The 21,248-nt window shown below is 41.3% G+C and overlaps 1 protein-coding gene across 5 annotated transcripts in view; it reads right to left on the bottom strand.

Annotated features, from left to right (window-relative positions):
• col27a1b (collagen, type XXVII, alpha 1b) overlaps positions 1-21,248 on the bottom strand; it is a 487,157-nt gene that overhangs the window by 84,368 nt on the left and 381,541 nt on the right. For all 5 annotated transcript variants that reach the window (XR_011882827.1, XM_072240297.1, XM_072240300.1 and 2 more), the window contains 3 exons: positions 5,810-5,863; positions 4,316-4,423; positions 3,564-3,617 (listed from right to left, as the gene is read on the bottom strand). Coding sequence is in view for 4 of the 5 variants with exons in the window: in XM_072240297.1 (XP_072096398.1) it covers positions 3,564-3,617; positions 4,316-4,423; positions 5,810-5,863 (216 nt within the window). In the remaining variant the exon portion in view is untranslated. The remainder of the gene's footprint in view (positions 1-3,563; positions 3,618-4,315; positions 4,424-5,809; positions 5,864-21,248) is intronic.

Here is a 21,248-nt window from a genome sequence, read left to right as displayed (position 1 = left end):
CTTTCTCTTGTTTGTGAGGGATAAAGTGTGTCATGTTTCGTTTTTACTTCAATGAGGCATGTACGTATACAATGACATGGCGGTGTAATGACGTACGCCATTCACGTACTTTTACATATAATCCACAATGAATTACTTAAACAAAGAATGCTTAATCAAACAATATATTTACAATATTACTCAAATATTAAATACAAAACACTCCTACCTACTTAACTATAAACTCCAAATTAATATAGAATGTTTCACAAATTACGTACATACACACACACACACAATATATACACACACACACAATAAACTATATAATAGAACTACCATATGGACATCCACAATATAGTAAATTTTAATTTGTCCCCATTCAGGCCTAAAGACTTAATTGTTGTGGAGGATTTCTTACTCTTGTGGGATAAAGTCTTTCCTGACAAGGTTGGGGAGGTCACTCTGCTTGGCAGGAGAGACTTGTGTCTGTGAAACAATCTCAGGCTCTGATGTCTCCTCCGTAGTAGTTGTAGGAGTTGACTCTGGAACTGCAGCAAGTGGTTCTGACAGGAAGTGGTCCAGTTGACGCTGGACACGTTTCTTCTGGATGTGTTGGCATCCTGACCAGTGCATGGCGAGGTTTACTGGATGATGTGGATGCTCATGGCTGAGTATGGTGTCTGACGTCACCATTTCCTTTACCTTTTGGAAAGCCACCTCACATTGCTTTGTCCATTGTCATTTCCTACCGATCTGTAGTGATGAATTGGTAGGAACCTGTTACAGTAATTGACAAATCTTAGAACAGACCGCAATTGTAACACGTCCTTTGTGGAGTCCGCCACTGCATGAATTCTCTCAGCACACTTGTGTAATCCTTATGCATCAATGGTGTGACCATAGTAAGTGCTGCTAGAATTAGAGAATTCACACTTGTTGCATCTTGCACCGAGCCCATAATCTTCTAGTCTTTTTAACACACTGTTTCAAGATTTTGGGGGTTTTTTGTTATCCATAGTGATGTCATCCGGTAACAATGAGTGCCTGGACAGCCTTGTAGCACCTCGTCCAGGTGCAGATGCTACTCCAAAAATAAGCCAATTATAGCAATAAAGCCCTTTATGAATGTTTATGGTGAGAAACACTTCGGACACTTCTTTCATCTCCACCTGTAGGTGGGTCTCAGCTAAGTCCACTTTGCTGAAGTGTTTTCCTCCAGAAAAGCTTGCAAAGATATCCGCTATCCTGGCAGAGGGTATTGATCTACTTTCAGTACTGGGTTGATAGTGACTTTAAAATCACCATAGATGCTGACAGACCCATTCTTTTTGGCTACTGGGACCACTGGCATTGCCCATGGCTCCATTCAAACTTGGAAAGAATTCCTTCAGTTTCTATGCAATCTAGCTCACTTGCTACTTTATCACAGATGATATAAGGAACAGGCCAGGCTTTGCAGAACTTGAGTGTGACATTTTAATTGAACACTATTTTATCCTTGATATGTTTGAGTTTTCCAATATCATCCTTGAACACTGCTGTGCCATCATCCAGTATGTTTCCTAATGTGCTTTCAGTTGACTCTATTATAGGGATGTGGCATGCAAATGATGGATAGATCTCAAATTAAGTTGTAGTTGTCTCAGGCAATCACAGCCTCACAATGCTGGCCCTCTTGTTTTTACTACATCATGCCCAAAGTGACTTGTTGGTTGTTGTAGTTCATTGTTACAAATGTCATTCCACAGGAGTTCTTTTTTCCAGTAGAAGTTCTTAGTTGGATATCTCCAGACTTCAGTTCAGTATCTTTGAAACACCATTCAAACTCATTTTGTGGAATGACTGAGCAGCCAAACCAGTATGCAATTCCATTTTAATTCATTTGCCATTCACCACTGATGTAAGCCATATTGCTGGTCTCCTGTTAGTTTTCACATTGTAATTCTCAAGGCTACCCAATCCTGCAACAGTTTCATCATTATCAGACTTTTCATCAGCAGCATGTAGATTAGTTCTCTTCTTGAAACTGCAACTTGACTTTTTATCTTTTTCTCTTCCCTGTGCAGCCCACTTATTTCTGTCTGCCCGACATGTTCTTTGTATGTGTCCTACCCTTTTGCATTTTCTGCAAGTTTTGCCTTTAAATTTGTATTTGTTTCATCTACGTGGGCTCCTGCCACAACAGTAACACAATTTGTTTAGCCAGGCAGGTTTCTGTTTGGACACTGCAATTTTGTTCATGGTCACTTTCATTCCTGTATGCAACTCAATTTTGTCTCTGTCTGCTGTTTCCATTGATACAGCTATTTCAATTGCTCTTTTAAATGTAAGTTGTGCTTCAGTTAGGAGCCATTTTTGAATGCTTTCTTGTAAGATTACACAAATTAAACAATCTCTCTGTACATCATTAAACCCATTATTGAACTAACAATGTTCAGACAATCTCCTCAATTCAGCCACGTACGCTGAAATTAACTCCCCTTTCTTTTAAAACCTCCACTTATGGAACCTAAAATGTCGTGTAATCAACAATGATTTTGGTTGCAAATGTTTCTGTGTGATATCAGCAAAACTCATATTGGCTGGTTTGATTGGAGCAGTCAAACTTCTAAGCCAACTATATGACTTTAAACCCATTTTATTCTTAGTCACAGTTTATGACTCATCTGTTTTATGACTTTTCAGAGAATGTTGTAAGTCCTATTTGTATTGGCACGTTGTGGTGAAATGTCAAATGTGTCAGGGTGAATTGCACATAGAAGTCCTGAGACCCACTGAGCATGATGTCCCCTGGAAATGTTCACTTGCCTAATATAGTGAGGGTTATGTAGATTTTACACTCTATTTGCAGAAGATCCATTCTCAATGAGCAAATTTCCCAGCCTTTTGGTTCTGTACAAGAAGTCTGAACCTGAGGCTTCTAATGTTACTGTAGTAATCTGCAAAATCTTATTTCACTTGGTCTTTCCTGATTAACAGTGGGAATAAATAACCATTCAAGGAGGAAATGTCACTTCCTAACAGTTATTCTAGTGTGGCTGTTTATAATCTCTGTGCAAAATTGCAAACCATGTAATGTAAGTGAAACTTTAATTTATTTGAAAGGATTATAAATCTTTATGCCAGCAGTTCAAAGATTCCAACAATAAGTAATACAGTGTTCCCATGAAGAGTCTTCTATATGGAGTATTTATCCTGCTGTACTTCCTGCAGAAGACACAAGAGAGTGCAGTTGCTGGAATCTGGAGCAAAAAAAAAACTCTGGAAGACTCAGTGGGTCAGGCAGCATCTGTGATGGGAAAGGAATGATTGATGTTGACGAGTTTTGACACAGGGTCTTGAATGTAATATCAACCATTCCTTTCCTCCAGTACTTCTGGTTTCTTTCCAATGATCAGACCTCGTCAGTTGTGCCAGCAATATCTGTTCTTATTTTGACTTAAATGTTGCTACCGCAGACTACAGGCACTACCTAGCAAAACATACTCAAATCTGTTGAGAAGCATCAGCTTAGGAATATTATATTTCACATTCAGACTCATGCAGTTATCCATTATAAGGAAGTAAAAGATTACCCTTACCTCATAGCCTGCAAGCCCAATTTCACCCTGAACACCCATACGACCAGGAGCACCCTAGTGAGAGGAAAGAAATGCTTATCTGACAACTGAATCAGGAAGCAAGAAATTATGGTGATATGTTGATTCATTTTAAATAACTTTATTGTAAATACATAACTTTCCCCCTTGCATTGATTATTAGGACTCAATGTATTGGAATGTGTAAACTTAAATAGAATTTCTGCACACGGATCTCACAGGCTGAGAATGAGTTTTATTTCTTAGTATATGTCAGACCCATGTTATCTCACATTGCAAAGCTGAAGTGGGCCTTGAACGCAATATAAACAAATCAAAAACAGTTTACTGAATTTAATGTGGAAAAATGCACAGCCTCTGTCAATACAATTCAGAGTTAACACGTTCTATGACTCTTTTTAACTTTGCATTCTTAGAACACCAAACACTGTACATAATAGCATAGTACAGACCCTTAGGCACAAATGATATTGTGCCGACCTTTTAACCTACATTAAGATCAATCTAACCCTTTCCTCCTACATAGTTCTCCATTTCTTCTATCATCTGTGAGCCTAGATAAGAGTTTCTTAAATGCCCCTACCACCACCCATGCCAGGGTGTTTCATATACCCACCAGTCTGTGTAAAGAACTTACTTCTGACAACCCCCCTCCCCAGAAACTTTCTTGTTGGCTTCCTAGTGATATGTTTAGTTCAGAAAAAAAAGTGATGTTTTTTAACAAAACTTTATACCAGAGATCCTCGTGTTCCTCGAGATCCCTTGGGCCCTTGGATTCCTATAGGTCCTTGCTCTCCTGGGGGTCCAGTTTCTCCCAGGTATCCCATGTGTCCTTTGCTGCCCTACACAACAACATATGAAAGGGTTAAAAGGTTTCTCTTCACCGGCTAGTGATTCCGACATATTCTGGATAAGAAATATAGCAGTAGAGTCCAAGAAACAATTAAACCCTAAATATATTGAATAACTTTAGAAGGAAATCCACTTGAGCATTTATAAGTTGAAACGTAGTAATTGTAAGATGGAGGATGGAGAGTGGTTATTGGAAAGGTATTAGGATAAAATAGTTGGATGGAATGCAATGCATTTTTAGAGGTGGAATCAAAGTTCATTTATTATCAAAGTGTGTATACAGAATACAACTCTGAGATTCACTCCCCTCCCCATCCTGCAGGCAGCCACAAAACAAAGAAACACCATGGAACCCGTTCCCAGAAAAACATTAAATGCCCAACGCATGAGAAAAAGAACTGTGTAAGTGGCAAAAAGCGTGCGAAACAACACAGAGGATATCAACCTCAAACCAGGACACCAGGACCATTCAGTTCAATTCAGTTCAGCACCGCTAGCCAATCATAGGCCGCAGAGCCATTCTTCACTGAAATGTCGCAGTCCTCACCGATTACACCGATCAAACCAATCAAAAGCAGAGTAACCAACACCCAGAAACTTGCACCATGAACCTCAAAGTCCCCCAAAGCCATTCCACGGCCACAACCCTCGGCCATCAATCCTTGCAATTTGGAATCCTGCACTTTCCTCCGACGGCAGTAAGCGAATGGCAGGAGAAGAACGGTGAAATGTAGGCAGACAACGCCGAATACCCATGCGTCCTCTGCTCTCATCTTTGTCGTCTTCAACCTTGGTTGGCATCTCAGTTGAAGAGAAGCAATGGAATCGATCATGGATCCAGGCTTCCAGGTCACCAGGCCACACACTCTGCTCCCACCCTGACTGAACTCCTTCAGAGACAGCAGAACGGCAGATGCTGTTGATTTCCATAGATTGGATCACTTTACACTTTGCTGATGTGTCTTCTCCACCGTCACAGAGGAAATGGTCCATTCATGCAAGTTTCCATAATTTGATAAGAACATGAAAGTGCTACCTTCAATCAATACTAAATGGCAAGCATTAGAATCTTTTAAAAATACTTCAGAGATGCAATGGTGTAACTCTCATATATTAGCAGTGTATGAAAAAAATGGTTGTTTTAATTGAATTTAACTTCTGGATGTTAGAATAATCTAGAAGGGCAAATAGAAATGAATGGCCTCATATGAAAGAATGGTAGGTGGATACAATAATTGACAAGAAAAGGGACAAAGAATTGCCCAGGTAGTTGCAGAATGATGCTGTTGGGATACAGGCGGTTAGACCTGGATGTAAAAGTTGGCAAGTACTGAAAACTTTCTGATACTACCAAACAAGACACAAGTACAACTAACCTTTCTGCCAGGTATTCCTCTTATCCCAGGTCTTCCTGGTTTTCCTTCAGGTCCCTAGGTAACAATAACAACATCGGTTAAGTCAATATACTGCACCCTGTCTGCACAACAACCACTTATTTAGCTGGTGGTACAAAAATAAAAAAGGGGCAGAAAATAAAAAGCAAATCAGACAACAGCTTGAAGGAGAACAGAGTTAACGTTACATGTTGACCCTTCGGTTATACTTATACTTTATACTTTATTGTTGCCAAACAATTGATACTAGAACGTACAATCATCACAGTGATATTTGATTCTGCGCTTCTCACTCCCTGGATTACAAATATTAAATATTAAAAATAGTAAAAATTAGTAAATATTAAAAATTTAAATTATAAATCATAAATTGAAAATAGAAAAATGGAAAGTAAGGTAGTGCAAAAAAACCGAGAGGCAGGTCCGGATATTTGGAGGGTACGGCCCAGATCTGGGTCAGGATCCGTTCAGCAGTCTTATCACAGTTGGAAAGAAGCTGTTCCCAAATCTGGCCGTACGAGTCTTCAAGCTCCTGAGTCTTCTCCCGGAGGGAAGAGGGACGAAAAGTGTGTTGGCTGGGTGGGTCATGTCCATGATTATCCTGGCAGCACTGCTTCGACAGCGTGCGGTGTAGAGTGAGTCCACGGACGGAAAATTAACTGGTGTTACATTGATCTGCGAAACCAGTTCTCAAAAACCGTTCACTGACTGTGTTATAAGAAGGATGATTCTTCTGATTAGAACTGAATTCGGCCACTAACCTCTCTTCCCTCCCATCCACCGCTCCCTGGACTAAAGATATCTCATTAATTGTATGAAATTCTATCCAATACGGTGGTCAGGAACTGGTGAATGAAACTCAGCTGAACTCAGTGGGTTGAAGGGTAGAATGGATTCAAGGAAGCTACCCATCTTTAGATGAAGTATGCTATCTGTAGTTCTAGATTTTGATTGGGTTGGGGATAAACTCATGACTTTGTAATGCATACTGTATATCTAAAACTTCAATATTACAAAACTCTAGAACTTCTGATCACAAACAAGAGAAAATCTGCAGATACTGGAAATCCAGGCAACAGACACAAAAGGCTGGAGGAACTCAGCGGGCCAGGCAGCATCTATGGAGAAGAGTAAACAGTCAACATTTCGGGACTTTTTTCCATAGGTGCTGCCTGGCCTGCTGAGTTCCTCCAACATTTCATGTGCGTTGTCCAGAACTTCTGTGCAATTCTTAGGTTTTGAGGAAATCCAAATATAATGCCTAAACATTCACCTTTCAATTTCAGGAAAATTTGACACTAACTTTATAACTTGCTTGATGAAATCAACCGAAGGATTACTGTAATAAATCGAATCAATTAAATAGTTTCAAATCTGTGCAGAACAGCATAACCAGGTTAAGCAGCAGCAATTGTTCAGAAATCACTCTTGTAGGAAAGGAGAGTTGTGCAGATTTCACATGTTGATTGAAAAAAATTTATATTGGGGAGACCTAAGGAGGATAAAAATTATTCTTTCTACAACTTTAACAAACCTATCAAATCAACAGGAAGTTATCATTTGAATAATTTTATATTCAGGGTTCATTCAGGTTTCTGCCGTAGCACTGGACTATTCTCCCCTTATTTTGTCATAATTTCAGTGATTTATTTCCTCTCTTTTCTCTTTAGAGTGGAATCCAAAGAGACAAATTTCACTGCCAATGATTCAGCATGATCTTTTTTTAAGCGTTTTTTTTTTCCTCTTGCATACTTGGTAATCTTGCATTCCCAAAAGACCATTTCTACTTGCTAGAAAAGTGAAAAGCTGAAGGAAATTTTCTATAAAGCGTTTTGAGCAAAATGAATATTTCCTTGCCCTAGAGAGATAGCCACACTAATGGTGATGACAACCCTGTAATATCAACTTCAGCATTGTTGTAACAGCTACCAGTTAATTGTGTGAAGGGTTTTATATGTACAAAGTTTACTTAACTGCTCAGAGCAAGGTCCTAAAGCCCTCTTAATAAACACCCATTATCTGTGACATCATTCATTTCAGTCTGCAAATGACCAAAACACAGGAGACCATTTACTGCAGTACCTCAATATGAATTTTCTGGAGGGCTGGGATGTTGGTGGGAGAGAGATGAGAATAAATGAACTCAGACTGCTTTCCCACAACCTGAATATTTGGAGTAATTTACAGAAATGAGATTGGGGCCAGGAGCAGACTTTTTATTACAGATCTGATAAGCCTCAGGATAGAGTAAATAGAATTTAGGTCTGCACTGCAAATCTCCTTTGTGTACAATTATTATTTCATAGTTGCGTTGAATTTCAGGAAAATCAAACAGCAAGAAACAGAAGTAAGTCAACCTCAGTAATGCCCTCTGTCCTCTCCCATAAGACTCCCCCTTTCTCCAGCACTTTATCTCTTGCACCATCGACTTCCCAGCTCTTCACTTTACTCCTCCCCTTCTCCCGGTTTCACCTCTCACCTACTACCTTGTACTTCTTCCTCTGACCTCTCCCCCCCCTGCAACCTTCTTACTCTGACTTCTTGTCTTTTTTCTCTCCAGTCCTGAAGAAGGGTCTCAGCCCAAAGTGTTGACTGTTTACCCTCTTCCACTGATGCCACCTGGCTAGCCGAGTTCCTCCAGCATTTTACGATTTTGCGTGTGTGGCTCAGTCATGTTGCTTCAACAAAACTAAATGACTCACAATATGTGATGTACAATTTAACCATCAATAGATTCTAGTTATGAATAGAAGTCCAATTTAAGTACATCTTATACATATTTCTATCTCACCCTCTATTTATATCTTGCAATGACATGGAAAGAGCTATTCCACGTAACACAGCCTAACGCTGGTTCCCAAGGGAGCAATTCCATCTGACTCATTCCCCCATTCCTTATTTTCATGCAGTGCTGCTACTCATTCCCCTTCACACACAAACACAAGAGATCCTGCAGATGCTGGAAATCTTGAGCAACACACACACACGCACAGAATGCTGGAAGAACTCAGCAAGTCAGGCAGTATCTAAGGAGGGGAGTAAAGAATCGACGTTTCAGGCAGAGATCATCAGACTTGCTGAGCTCCTCCAGCTTTTTGTGCGTGTGTGTGTGTGTGTGTGTGCGTTGTGCTTTCGCACATACTTACCAATTCCTTTTTGATTCTTTTTTGCCATTAAAGGCAAAAGATCAGCCTTATCTGTCACAAGTACAGTGAAACATCGAAGCATACAGTGAAGTGCATTGGTTGCGTTGGGAATGTGCTGGCAGCAGCCTGCAAGAGTCACCATAGTATCCGTACCAACAACTAACTAACCAGAGCTGGCATGTCTTTGGAATGTGGGAGGAAACCGGAACGCCCAGAGGAAACCAATGTACAAACTCCTTACAGGCAGAAGAGGGAATTGAATCGTGATTTTCCGGCTGGCGCTGTAAAGCATTACGGTAATCGCTGTGCTGTTGTGCCACCCCTAACCTAGTCTGCTGGTAATTTACAGGGACATCGTTAGATGTGGGATGAAAACAGGACCTGCAGAGGAAATAGAATATGGTCACAGAAGGAATGCGCCAACACTGCGTCCGAGATCAGGATTAAACCCAGCTCCCCAGAGTCGTGAGACAGCCGCACTAAGCACTTCACCGCCGTGCCACTGCAAAGCGACGTCATTTTCAACGAGAATTCTGGGGCTGGCAAATGAGATGAGATCAGTTAATTCCCAAAAAACAGTTGCACTGATATCTGAGCCAGATTTGAAAAGATTTAAGTGTAATCTGGGGATACATATGCTTTCTGGCAGCAGCTTGTAAAAATGCTTTCTAGTTTTAAAAATATCCCTCCGTTTCGCAATCACGCATAAGACTTCAATAAAATTTAAATGAGTGGTTTAGGAAAAGATGACATCACTTTCATTTTATTGGTTATTCAGGAAACTAAACGTAAACAGATAATCTGACAAAAGACAACTTGACAAATCGCCTGATAATTCACCCTGTTAATAAAAAGTTCTTAAAATATGAATTATTGAACTTCATGATATGTCCATTCCAATTTCACAGAGATCTTTGTTTTATTATCCTGCAGCAAAGGGAGAAACATCTACTCTTCCTACTTCACCATGTTGCCCATCAATGCAGCATTACAAAAAGGCAATGTAACAAGGGAAGAATAACTTGTAAGATTTCTGCATCTGGTGGCCACCTGAACGTCAGCAGAAGAAACATCACTGGAAGAAACTAAACATAAAGTTATTTGAGGCTAAAATGAGTCTTTGCTCTCTGAAAATTCAAAGCCAAGGTTTAAACATTAGACTTTAGGATGGACATGGATTTCACAAGGTCCTCAGTGAAAGGCTGGTCCAAAATATGAGCTGGCGTATTTTTGGAGCTCTCATGATGCAAAGACATGCATCATGAATGGTTAGATCTTAAGGAGTATTGAAGAACAGAGGGATCTTGCTGTGAAACTCCACAGATCTTTGGCAACGCAGGTTACACAATATAGTTAGGAAAGCATAAGGGATACCGCTCTTCATTAATCAGGGCAGAGAATTCAGGAGTTGGAAGGTTATGGTTCAATGTTATAATTTAATTAATTTAGAGATACAGTACAGTAACTGGCCCTTCCAGCCCAACATCCCAATTACACCCACATAACCAATTAACCTTCTAACCCTTATGTCTTTGGTATGTGGGAGGAAATCAGAGCACCCGGAGGAAACACACACAGTCTCCGGAAGAACGCACAACCTGCTTCCAGACAGCGGCAGAAATGAACTCAGGTCGCTGGCGATGTAATAGTGTTACGCGAACCGCTATGCTAACATGCCGCCCCCTTTAGGCACGCTCGATTGGTGTACTGCTTGCAGTTCTGATCTTCAAGGTAGAGGAAGGATGCACCAGTAGAGGTGAGTGTGTAGAAGAAATTCACAGGATATTGCCTGGGATGAGGAAAGACTGGAGAAGCTAGGTCTTTTCTCCACGGAGCAGAGGAGGCTAATGGGGAATGTTACTTTTTTATTTATTGAGATATAGCGTGGAATAGCCCCTTCTGGTCCTTCGAGCCAAGCCACCCACCAATCCCCTGACTTAACCCTAGCCTAATCAGGTGACGATTTACAATGACCAATCAACGTACCAACCAGTACTTCTTCGGACTGTGGGAGAATCCCGAAACACACATGGCGACGGGGAGAACATAAGAAATAGGAGCAGGAGTAGGCCAGCTGGTTCGTCGAGCCTGCTCCACCATTCAATAAGATCGTGGCTGATCTGACCATGGACTCATCTCCACTTACCCGCCTTTTCCCTATAACCCTTAATTCCCCTACTATGCAAAAACCTATCCAACTTTGTCTGAAATACACTTACTGAGGTAGCCTCCACTGCTTCATTGGGCAGAGAATTCCACAGATTTACCACTCTCTGGGAATAGTTCGTCCTCGTCTTCATCCTAAATCTACTCCCCTGAATCTTGAGGCTATGTCCCCTAGTTCTAGAGAACATTCTCACTCCTTACAAACAGCGTGGTATGTGACTGAGGCAAGTAAAGTGATGTGGCATTTAAATAGGAAGTCTGTAGAAAACAGACCTCCATATCAGAGATAGAGAAAACTAGAGGACCTGGGACCTGGGGAAGGAGGGGGCAGGATTCATCAGGGATATTCTTCCCTCTGTCTGGTTTCCTTCTGAATATATCTTAGCCATTTTCCCCAAACTCTTCCGGTGGTAATGAGCTCAATATTCCAAACACAAAAATCAGAGATGTCCAAGTCCCCAGATGGTTGTGACAAAAATTCTACAGTAAGCAGCTATCAAAGACTTTACTGAATATGAATTTATGCCTGCAGGAATGCTTTGCGGTTCGTCCAATTTCATTTTTATTCTGTTCGAATGTAGCTTGCTGGACTATTTCAGAGGGCAGTTAAGAAATCCTGTGTATCTGGAGTGACGTACAGATCAGACTGGACAAAGATTATTGAACTTGTTGCTTTTTTATGCTCACTTGGTAGTTTCGTGGTCACCATTATTGAGAATAGGCTTCCGTTACGGGACTTGAACCTATTTCCCTGGAAGGCAAGCTCAGGTTTCTGGTTGAAGGATCGACTGACTGACCGAGGGTTAGAATAGACCAAGCTGCTTTCACCGAACCTAAAGGAGGTTCTTCTACAACTCAGTTAAACACACCAATAATTTCCGTTGTGCCCTCTTCATTTGGACTGCCAACTGATACTGCATGGAAATACTCAACGTTCAAAGTATATATAAATTGTACAACCTTGAGATTCATCTGCTTACGGGCAGCCACAGAACAGGAAACCTAAAGAACCCAATTTTAAAAAGACCTGTACCTAACGTGCAGAGAGAGAAAAAAAGCACAAACCATGCAAACAATAACAGCAAGCAACAGCACTCAGAGCCAAATTGAGTCTGTAGACCTGGAGCCTGGAGCAGCCGGAAAAGGCCCGTAGCCTCTGTCTCAATTCATCACACAGCGAGGCAAGCTGCCGCTAAGCTCGCAGACACGAAACGCGTTGCAGCCAGAGCAGTCTCACAGCCTCAGCGTTGCGGAGGGAGGAGTAACCACTGTGGAAGAGCGAATGGAATCAGCCTGATCCTCGCCACTGGTCCCAACACCCTAACACCCTGCCTGATTGGTTTATCCGGACCGGTGTTTAAATTACTCAGACACCGGGTCATGCCCCACATTAAGGCCCAGGCCGTGCTGCAGTGAAACGCTCTGGACCCAGACCTCGCCTCCCAGCCCGTACTCGACCTTTCCAAATCGGCTCATCGCTTAGATCAATCCAACCTCACTCCTGCTTTAGGTGGACGCGCTCTGAAATGCCTCTCTGATTTGCTTTGTTCCAACTCCATTGCTGACTCCAGCACCGTCTCGACCTCGCTTCCCGTCGAACATGCCACACTCCAATTTGGCACGCACCGTTATGGCTCGACCCTTGAGTCAGCATTGCCTTTGCTGATCTCCTCACTGTTTGCAGTGATAGTTTACCACAAGTTACCACATTAAAAGTGTTGTTAATAAAGTACTTAGTCGCATTTCTTGCCTTATAAACCACCAGTAAGCTGTCATCCAACTTCAGGAGTGCCATCTTAAATTGCAAGTCTCTGCCTATTATTGTCTGAAAATAGTTAATATGAATCCAGAAAATTCACCATCAAAAGTTTTGTGGGTATACCCACACCAAACGGACAGTAGCAGTTTAAGAAGAAAGCTCATTATAGCCTCCTCAAAGACAATAAACCACTGAATCAGCCTGCAATATCCACATCCCTTGAATGAATAATAAAACAATGAAATAATTATGTTTATTATGTCAATTTAAATATTTCCGACTGGATCACAAGGAATTCCATACAGCCAGACTATGAGGGAAGATTACTGAGAATGTTGTTGTGAATAGTTGGACCCTTTATTGAAACAGTATTCACTCATTTGCATATTTAAGGTGAGGGAGCATGAAGAATCCATTGAAATACAGCTGCAAACTTGCGGTCATTGAGATGAGGATGCAGTATTGCTGGCTGTTGCCTTTGGCCGCATGGCCTTTTGACATTCTGTGTGGACTAAGTTCTGATTGCTACTGAAGCATTAGAGATGGCCAGTTATTGTACAGATACACACTGATACATCAGGGGGAGATGTAATCTCAGCTTAGTAGAAGAAAGGCAGATATCATAAAAGGTGATCCCATTGGAGACCACAATGGTTGGCTGTATGTGGGGTCGGTAATACTGCCCACCATTTTTGTGTCTGTCTTCAAGGTAGAAAACGATAGACACTAACATTGAGGAGGAAAAATGTTTCAGAAGTGTAAATCTTTGAAAACAAACAGCACATGCTCTGACTATGATTTTCCAATCTCCTTTAGCTCAGGGATGTTGCCAGGGAATTTGAAGATGACAAATCTCCAGGGAGGTAACTATCTTCTCTAGTTTTTGAGTTACAATCATAAACACTTTTCATGTTCTACCCCTCCAATAAAATATTACCAATGTTGGATCGAAAATGTTAACTCTATTGCTCTCTCAAGAAGTGCGGCTTGAGTGGTTCACTTCTTTCTTTTTTTAATTCAGTAAATTCAGTACAAATTTTAAAAACATAGTATTTTTTTCTTCTGGAAATGTTACAAATCCTTTCCATCACATTCTACAATCTGTAAAAAAACAATAAAAGGACTTACAGGATATTCAGATGTAAGAACTTTATCTTTTCCCTTTTGAAGAAAAGAATCTGAGAGGATTTCAAAGAGAAATTTTGACACAGGGTATTTCCACTTGAAGGTGGGGCAACTTCAAGAGGAAAAACTCTGGAGGCTGTTAAAACAATCATCAAGAAATCAAATAATCCATCTTCATCAATAGCAGTGATGGGACTGAAAAACTTACTCTCAGATGGTGAGCAAATGGAATCAAACAGGTATACTTAAGGGAAGGCGGATAAGCTGTTGAGGCCCGAAATTAGCAATAAGGCTGCAGTGGCACGTGCACATCGGGATGGTCCAGAGTAGCATGGTCTGTTTCTGTGCTTTATATCTGATAAAATTTTATGTAAAATTACATTCCAGTTCTATCAAAGCCAACGTTTTTTATGCATTTCATTGACCGAATGTCGGTGGCTTTCTTCAAACTGAGGAGAATGACTTTAGGTAGATGATACGCCACTTACCTCACTGACTAGAGTTATCATTAAACAATCCTAAACTGATTTTGATATAGTTCTGCACTAACCCAAAAGATTTGCCTCAGTCCTATTCTGTAAACATAATAATTTCCTGTTTCCAAAACCAGATATTCTTTGGCTTCCTTGAATGAGGAGGCGGATTTTGTTTGAACTGCAATTTCATGAGGAGCTGTTTTGTGCTGTGGACATTCTATTTTCAGGAACAGGACTGCGGCTGTGGAACCTTACAAAGTGAAGGAGACTTTATCTCATTAGTTTGGCTGAATTCATCCTTGAGGTGAAAGGCCAGCATCCAAACTGCAGAAGCATAAAGTCTGTATGCATTTCAGAGACTTGCTACAGAGTGCGGCTTGGAAACTTCAGTTTAGCAGAAGCTCGCCAAAACCTTACGCAGTGAAAAGTGTTAAAAATCTTCCAGGAATTTGTCCATTGGAATCACAGCAACAATGAATTTTCAGAGATTAGTTGTGAGACGTGTAATCTGAACAAATATTGGGGGCTGTCTAGACTGCAAGAATACAGTTTGGTCAAGAGCGCCAATTATCACCAGTATACACAGGATGTAAAATTTCAACCTAGTTCTGAAGCACCACTGCATGAACCTGTTTATCTAATTTGTATTGAACATACAGATGAATACACTGTCCATGAATATAGAACAGACATGTACTCATGCCTCGAGATTAAGAACATCAGAATCAGAAGCGCTAAGAAAATAGGAGCAGGGGAAGAGCCTGGGCCTTCCAGCGTGCTGCTGTTCATGGTGATTTTTGATGGCTTCCACTCCCCCTTCTCCACCAGTTCATCATAACCCTCAGTTCCTCAATTATTCAATTACTTATCTATCTTCACCATAAAGCCACCATTTGGCTCACTGCTCCTGCTCTGTCATTCAATATGTGGTTGATCTATCACCTTGGTGCCATTTTTCCCACCTTAACTTCACTCCATTAATATCTAAAATCTATTGATTCCTGTCTTGAACACACTGAGTGACTGAGACTCTACTATTTTCTTGGGTAGCGAATTCCAAAGGTTCCCTCTACCCTCTGGGTGAAGAAATTTCATTCTCACTTCTTTGCTGAATGTTCAATCGGACATCAACATGATCTTCCAGCTGTGGTCTCACGGGGGTTCTTAGCAACTGGAGAAGAACGTAAATACTCTAGTAATCAAATCCTTTGCAATATTACCCCTCGATCATGATCCCACTAAGGAGCACCAGGCCATTGTCTCACCAGCTTTATCTGCTCAGGGGATCTCCCTTCCACTGCTACCAATCTTATAGTTCCCGCACCCCACATTTCCCGTTTCTACCTCCTACCCAAGATCCACAAACCTGCCTGTCCAGGTAGACCCATTGTCTCAGCTTGCTCCTGCCCCACCGAACTCATTTCTGCATACCTCGACACGGTTTTATCCCCCCTTGTTCAATCCCTTCCCACCTATGTTCATGACACTTCTCACGTTCTGAAATTTTTCGGTGATTTTAAGTTCCCTGGCCCCCACTGCTTTATTTTCACCATGGATGTCCAGTCCCTATATACTTCCATCCCCCATCAGGAAGGTCTCAAAGCTCTACGCTTCTTTTTGGATTCCAGGCCTAATCAGTTCCCCTCTACCACCACTCTGCTCCGTCTAGCGGAATTAGTCCTTACTCTTAATAATTTCTCCTTTGGCTCCTCCCACTTCCTCCAAACTAAAGGTGTAGCTATGGGCACTTGTATGGGTCCTAGCTATGCCTGCCTTTTCAAATCTCTTACTAGCTCTTCTTTCAGTTAGTCCTGATGAAGGGTCTCCGCCTGAAATATCGACTGTACCTCTTCCTAGAGATGCTGCCTGGCCTGTTGCGTTCACCAGCAACTTTTATGTGTGTTGCTTGAAATTCCAGCATCTGCAGATTTCCTCGTGTCATGCCTGCCTTTTTTGTTGGCTTTGTGGAACAATCCATGTTCCAAACCTATACTGGTATCTGTCCCCCACTTTTCCTTTGCTACATCAATGACTGCACTGGCGCTGCTTACTGAATGCATGCTGAGCTCGTTGACTTCATTAACTTTACCTCCAACTGTCACCCTGCCCTCAAGTTTACCTGGTCCATTTCCGACACCTCCCTCCCCTTTCTAGATCTTTCTGTCTCTATCTCTGGAGACAGCTTATCTACTGATGTCTACTATAAGCCTACGGACTCTCACAGCTATCTGGACTATTCCTCTTCTCACCCTGTCTCTTGCAAAAATGTCATCCCCCTCTCGAAATTCCTCCGTCTCCGCCACATCTGCTCTCAGGATGAGGCTTTTCATTCCAGGACAAAGGAGATGTCCTCTTTTTTAGAGAAAGGGTCTTCCTTTCCTCCATCATCAACTCTGCTCTCAAACGCATCTCTCCCATTTCACGCACAACTGCTCTCACCCCATCCTCCCACCACCCCACTAGGAATAGGGTTCCCCTTCTCCTCACCTACCACCCCACCAGCCTCCGGGTCCAACATATAATTCTCCGTAACTTCCGACACCTCCAACGGGATCCCACCACTAAGCACATCTTTCCTTCCCCCCCCACCCTCTGCTTTCCACAGGGATCGCTCCCTATGCGACTCCCTTGTCCAGTCGTCCCCCCCATCCCTCCCCACTGACCTCCCTCCTGGCACTTATCCTTGTAAGCGGAACAAGTGCTCCACATGCCTTTACACTTCCTCCCTCACCACCATTCAGGGCCCCAGACAGTCCTTCCAGGTGAGGCGACACTTCACCTGTGAGTCGGCTGGGGTGATATACTGTGTCTGGTGCTCCCGATGCGGCCTTCTATATATTGGTGAGACCCGACACAGACTGGGAGATTGTTTTGCTGAACACCTACGCTCTGTCCGCCAAAGAAAGCAGGATCTCCCAGTGGCCACACATTTTAATTCCACATCCCATTCCCATTCTGATATGTCTATCCACGGCCTCCTCTACTGTAAAGATGAAGCCACACTCAGGTTGGAGGAACAACACCTTATATTCCGTCTGGGTAGCTTCCCCCCTCCCCTTTCTTTCTCCTTAGGTCTCCCGTCCTATTATCCTCTCATATCCCTTTTGCCAATCAACTGTCCAGCTCTTGCCTCCATTCCTCCGCCTTCTGTCTTCTCCTATCATTTTGGATCTCCCCCTCCCACTTTCAAATCTCTTACTAGCTCTTCTTTCAGTTAGTCCTGACGAAGGGTCTCGGCCCGAAACATCGACTGTACCTCTTCCTAGAGGTGCTGCCTGGCCTGCTGCGTTCACCTGCAACCTTTATGTGTGTTGCTTGAAATTCTAGCATCTGCAGATCTCCTTGTGTTTGCAATGTGAGAGTCGCTTGCAGTGTCTGCAATTTAACCTTCAGTGACTTATTTACAAAGATACCAAGTCCTTATGAAGACCAATATCGTTCAATCTCTCACTGCTTACAAAATACACTATCTTTATACTTTTCCACAAAACTGACCTTCTGTTTTCCCACTTATATTGCATCTGCCATATTCTTACCATCATGGAAGCTTCTGGGTCTCTCCTGGAGCCACTCTGCGCCTTCCACATGCCCACTCTGCCACTTGACTTTGCAGTAAACATTCTTGTTCCCCTCATCTAAATTGCTGATATAGATTGTAAGCATCTGGGGACCCAGTTCACTAATCACAGCTTCCTAATCAGATTAAAAACCATTATTTATACTCCCTGCTTTCTGTCTGCTAACTAATTCTCAAGCCATATCAATATATTATTCCCAAAGCCATAAATTCTGATTTTATTTAATCTTGAGTGCCTCTTAGTAAAGGCTTTCCTGCCCATATAAATTAGCTTGTAATTATGATCTGGTAATTATGATTTTAAGATACACCAACAGATTTGTCAAACATAATTTCCCTTTTGTAAATCCATATTAATTCTAACCAATGATATTACTATTACTACTTTCTTCAAGTATATTTTAGTATTTTTCTAACTGCTGATGTTAGGCTAATTGCTCAATATTGTAGATCTCGGTTTTATATCCTTTTTTAAATAGAGTTCAGCAATCTCTGGACACCATCGCAGAATCTATGGAATATTGAAAAATACCAGCCAGTGTATCTACCTTCTCCACTGCCACCTCCTTCAAAATAGCAAGATCAGGTCTTGGGGACATGCCACCTTTCAGACCTATTATTTTCTTCCTAACAGGTTATCACTAATGTACTTTTTTTTAGTTTCTTTACTGGAGTTAATTTTTTTGTCAGTCTATCAAGTCCTGCCCGACTTGGCCTGAAACGTCGACTGTAACTCTTGCTGCCTGGCCTGCTGAGTTCCTCCAGCATCTTGTGTGTGTTGCCCAGATTTAGTACTCTGACTTCAGATTGAATGCTACGAGAATGTTTGCACAGTCTCTGGACATTACAGTAGAATGGGTGCATATGTTGTGGTATGAGGCTCTGGTTATTAGAGACCTGGAGGAGTCACTAGGAGATTTCCTACTCTTCACCGTCTACAGGGAGGAGAGATTGCCAAATCCCTGATTGATTTATGCAAACTCAGGCCAACATGAACTTGAATTAAGAGCTAACTCATTCCAGATTTCATTGGCCTGGGTCCCAACTTCTGAAAATTAATGGGGACAGTTAATCTTATGGTCCAACCTGACTGAATAAACTCAATAGCAAAAGTCCCCAAAAAAAGGGAATTTAAATGAGTCTTTTCAGTAGGAGCCTATTTAACTCATTCTTGTCCTTTCAGCCAAATCTTTATGGTCTCTTATTAATTTCACTTACTGAAAAGCAATGAATGTGCGAGACTCTCAAATTGTAGTCATAGTTAAGTATGAGGTGTTTCTATTGCACAATGAATTGGCCAAGGCATTTTCAGTGCAGACTGTGGACAACTGTAATAAAAATATGAAGCACTCAGCAGATCAACTATCGTTTGTGGAGAAACAGCACAGCATCTGCAGACTTTCTTGTGGTTATTAATATTTCGGGTTTAATAACCTTTCATCCGAACTGGAAAATATATTAGAGAGTTTACATAAATCACTCCACAATTTGGCAAACTCTTCTCCCTGTGGTTGGTTAATAGAGTAGAAAATTCCCCAATGGCTTATCCAGGTCACTTTAATAAACAGATCCTTACACCACAACAGAAGCAAAGAGGGTGCAATCCTTTTATATATTCACATAAGATGTATTCCACTCTCTGCTTTATGGTGCTGGTACCATGTGGAAGAAGGAGAATGCACTGGAGCGTCACAACAGGATGTAAGAAGAAAAAAGGATAGGCAAAAAGGTCCTGCTGCAGTCAAACATGAAGCAGGCACAAGAATTTTTAGAAGCGTTGGTCTCTTCTGATAACTCTGTACATAAACCCATCGAAATTGACACCATCAATAAACCTCTAAGAGCCAAAGAAATGCGAGCCAATAGGATTCAAAGGCCAGCTGAAAGGGTAGCCAATGAGGACCGAGGATGCGAACGGGAGGCTATAAAAGTGCGAGCACTCCCAGAGGGAAACACCAACAATTGCACTGAGGATATCACCCTCGACTGCCGATGAAGTGTCTGCAAGCGAATTGCCAAGCTCGGCGAACACAGCAACATTAAACCACCACTTTTGTTTTGTTCTTTCAGTCACCTCCTTTTGCCACTTCATTTCTGCACTTCTTATTTTCTGCCCTGCACCCTTTTCTGTGTTGTCCTGTACTCATTTAAATTTATTAATGCTTTTCTATTTCCATTCATTTTTCACCTAAGCTGGTAATTTGTCTCTCTGTCTTCTGATGCTGTTTTACCAGGAGAACACTTCCATCATTTTATCTATACTGTGACGTTACTGATTTACAAACCTATGGGTAATCAGACCTTTCATTCTCATTTGTAACAGCAGTATTAAAATTTTAAATCACTTATTAAACACTCTGGCATTCTGAGAACCCTTCCATTTCTGAGAAATCCAAAAATACCTCCAGATATATGCTCAGTATTCTCTCCAGTCATACTCAGTATTTCCATACATGCTCAGTATTTCCATAATGCCAGCTCTTTAGTCAGCGGGAGGTAATTACTTGTGTACGGAAGAAAAGAGTTAATGAAATGAGCTATGAAGATGATTTGCAAAACAAGATTACGTGTAAAAGAAATTAAATTTATTTTCCATAAGAATAAAGTGGATTTAGATATTAATTATAAAATTATGATACATGCATTCTTTAGATTTTAGCATTTGTTTCAGTAAATTAGAATGCGGCTCCAGGTTACTTCAACCTAATTGGTTTGAGATACACTTCAGGTGCAGATTGTACAGATTGTTAGAAAATATCCAAAAGCAGTTCTGCTGAAGAAATAGAATGAGGCATTTCTGACATTTTTGCTCAATGAATGTCCTTATACCTGTACTCAAAACCATCTGTTGGTCTGATAAAAAACTGCTATTTTTAGAAATTTCAGAAATATCTTTAGAAATTATTTCAGCTCCAGAACCCAATGGCTTGGCTCACTTTCCATGTCCATCTGGCACCTGTTTCTCCACCATCTGATTGTACAACACTATAAAATGTCAGATTCAAATAACCTCCAGATGTTGGGTACCTGGTTCTTACATTTACTGTTCAACAATTTCCTTAATTACCAAACATTATAAAGAATTATAATTTGGGATCAAATACCCTTTGTTTGTAGTTTATTGTAGTATTTAAAAATTAATCTCCAAAAAATATGCAATCCCCTTTTGAAT

The sequence above is a fragment of the Mobula birostris genome, chromosome 22, assembly GCF_030028105.1.
Source record: "Mobula birostris isolate sMobBir1 chromosome 22, sMobBir1.hap1, whole genome shotgun sequence".
Lineage (NCBI taxonomy): Eukaryota > Metazoa > Chordata > Chondrichthyes > Myliobatiformes > Myliobatidae > Mobula > Mobula birostris.
This window is presented reverse-complemented; position numbering and strand designations above follow the sequence as displayed.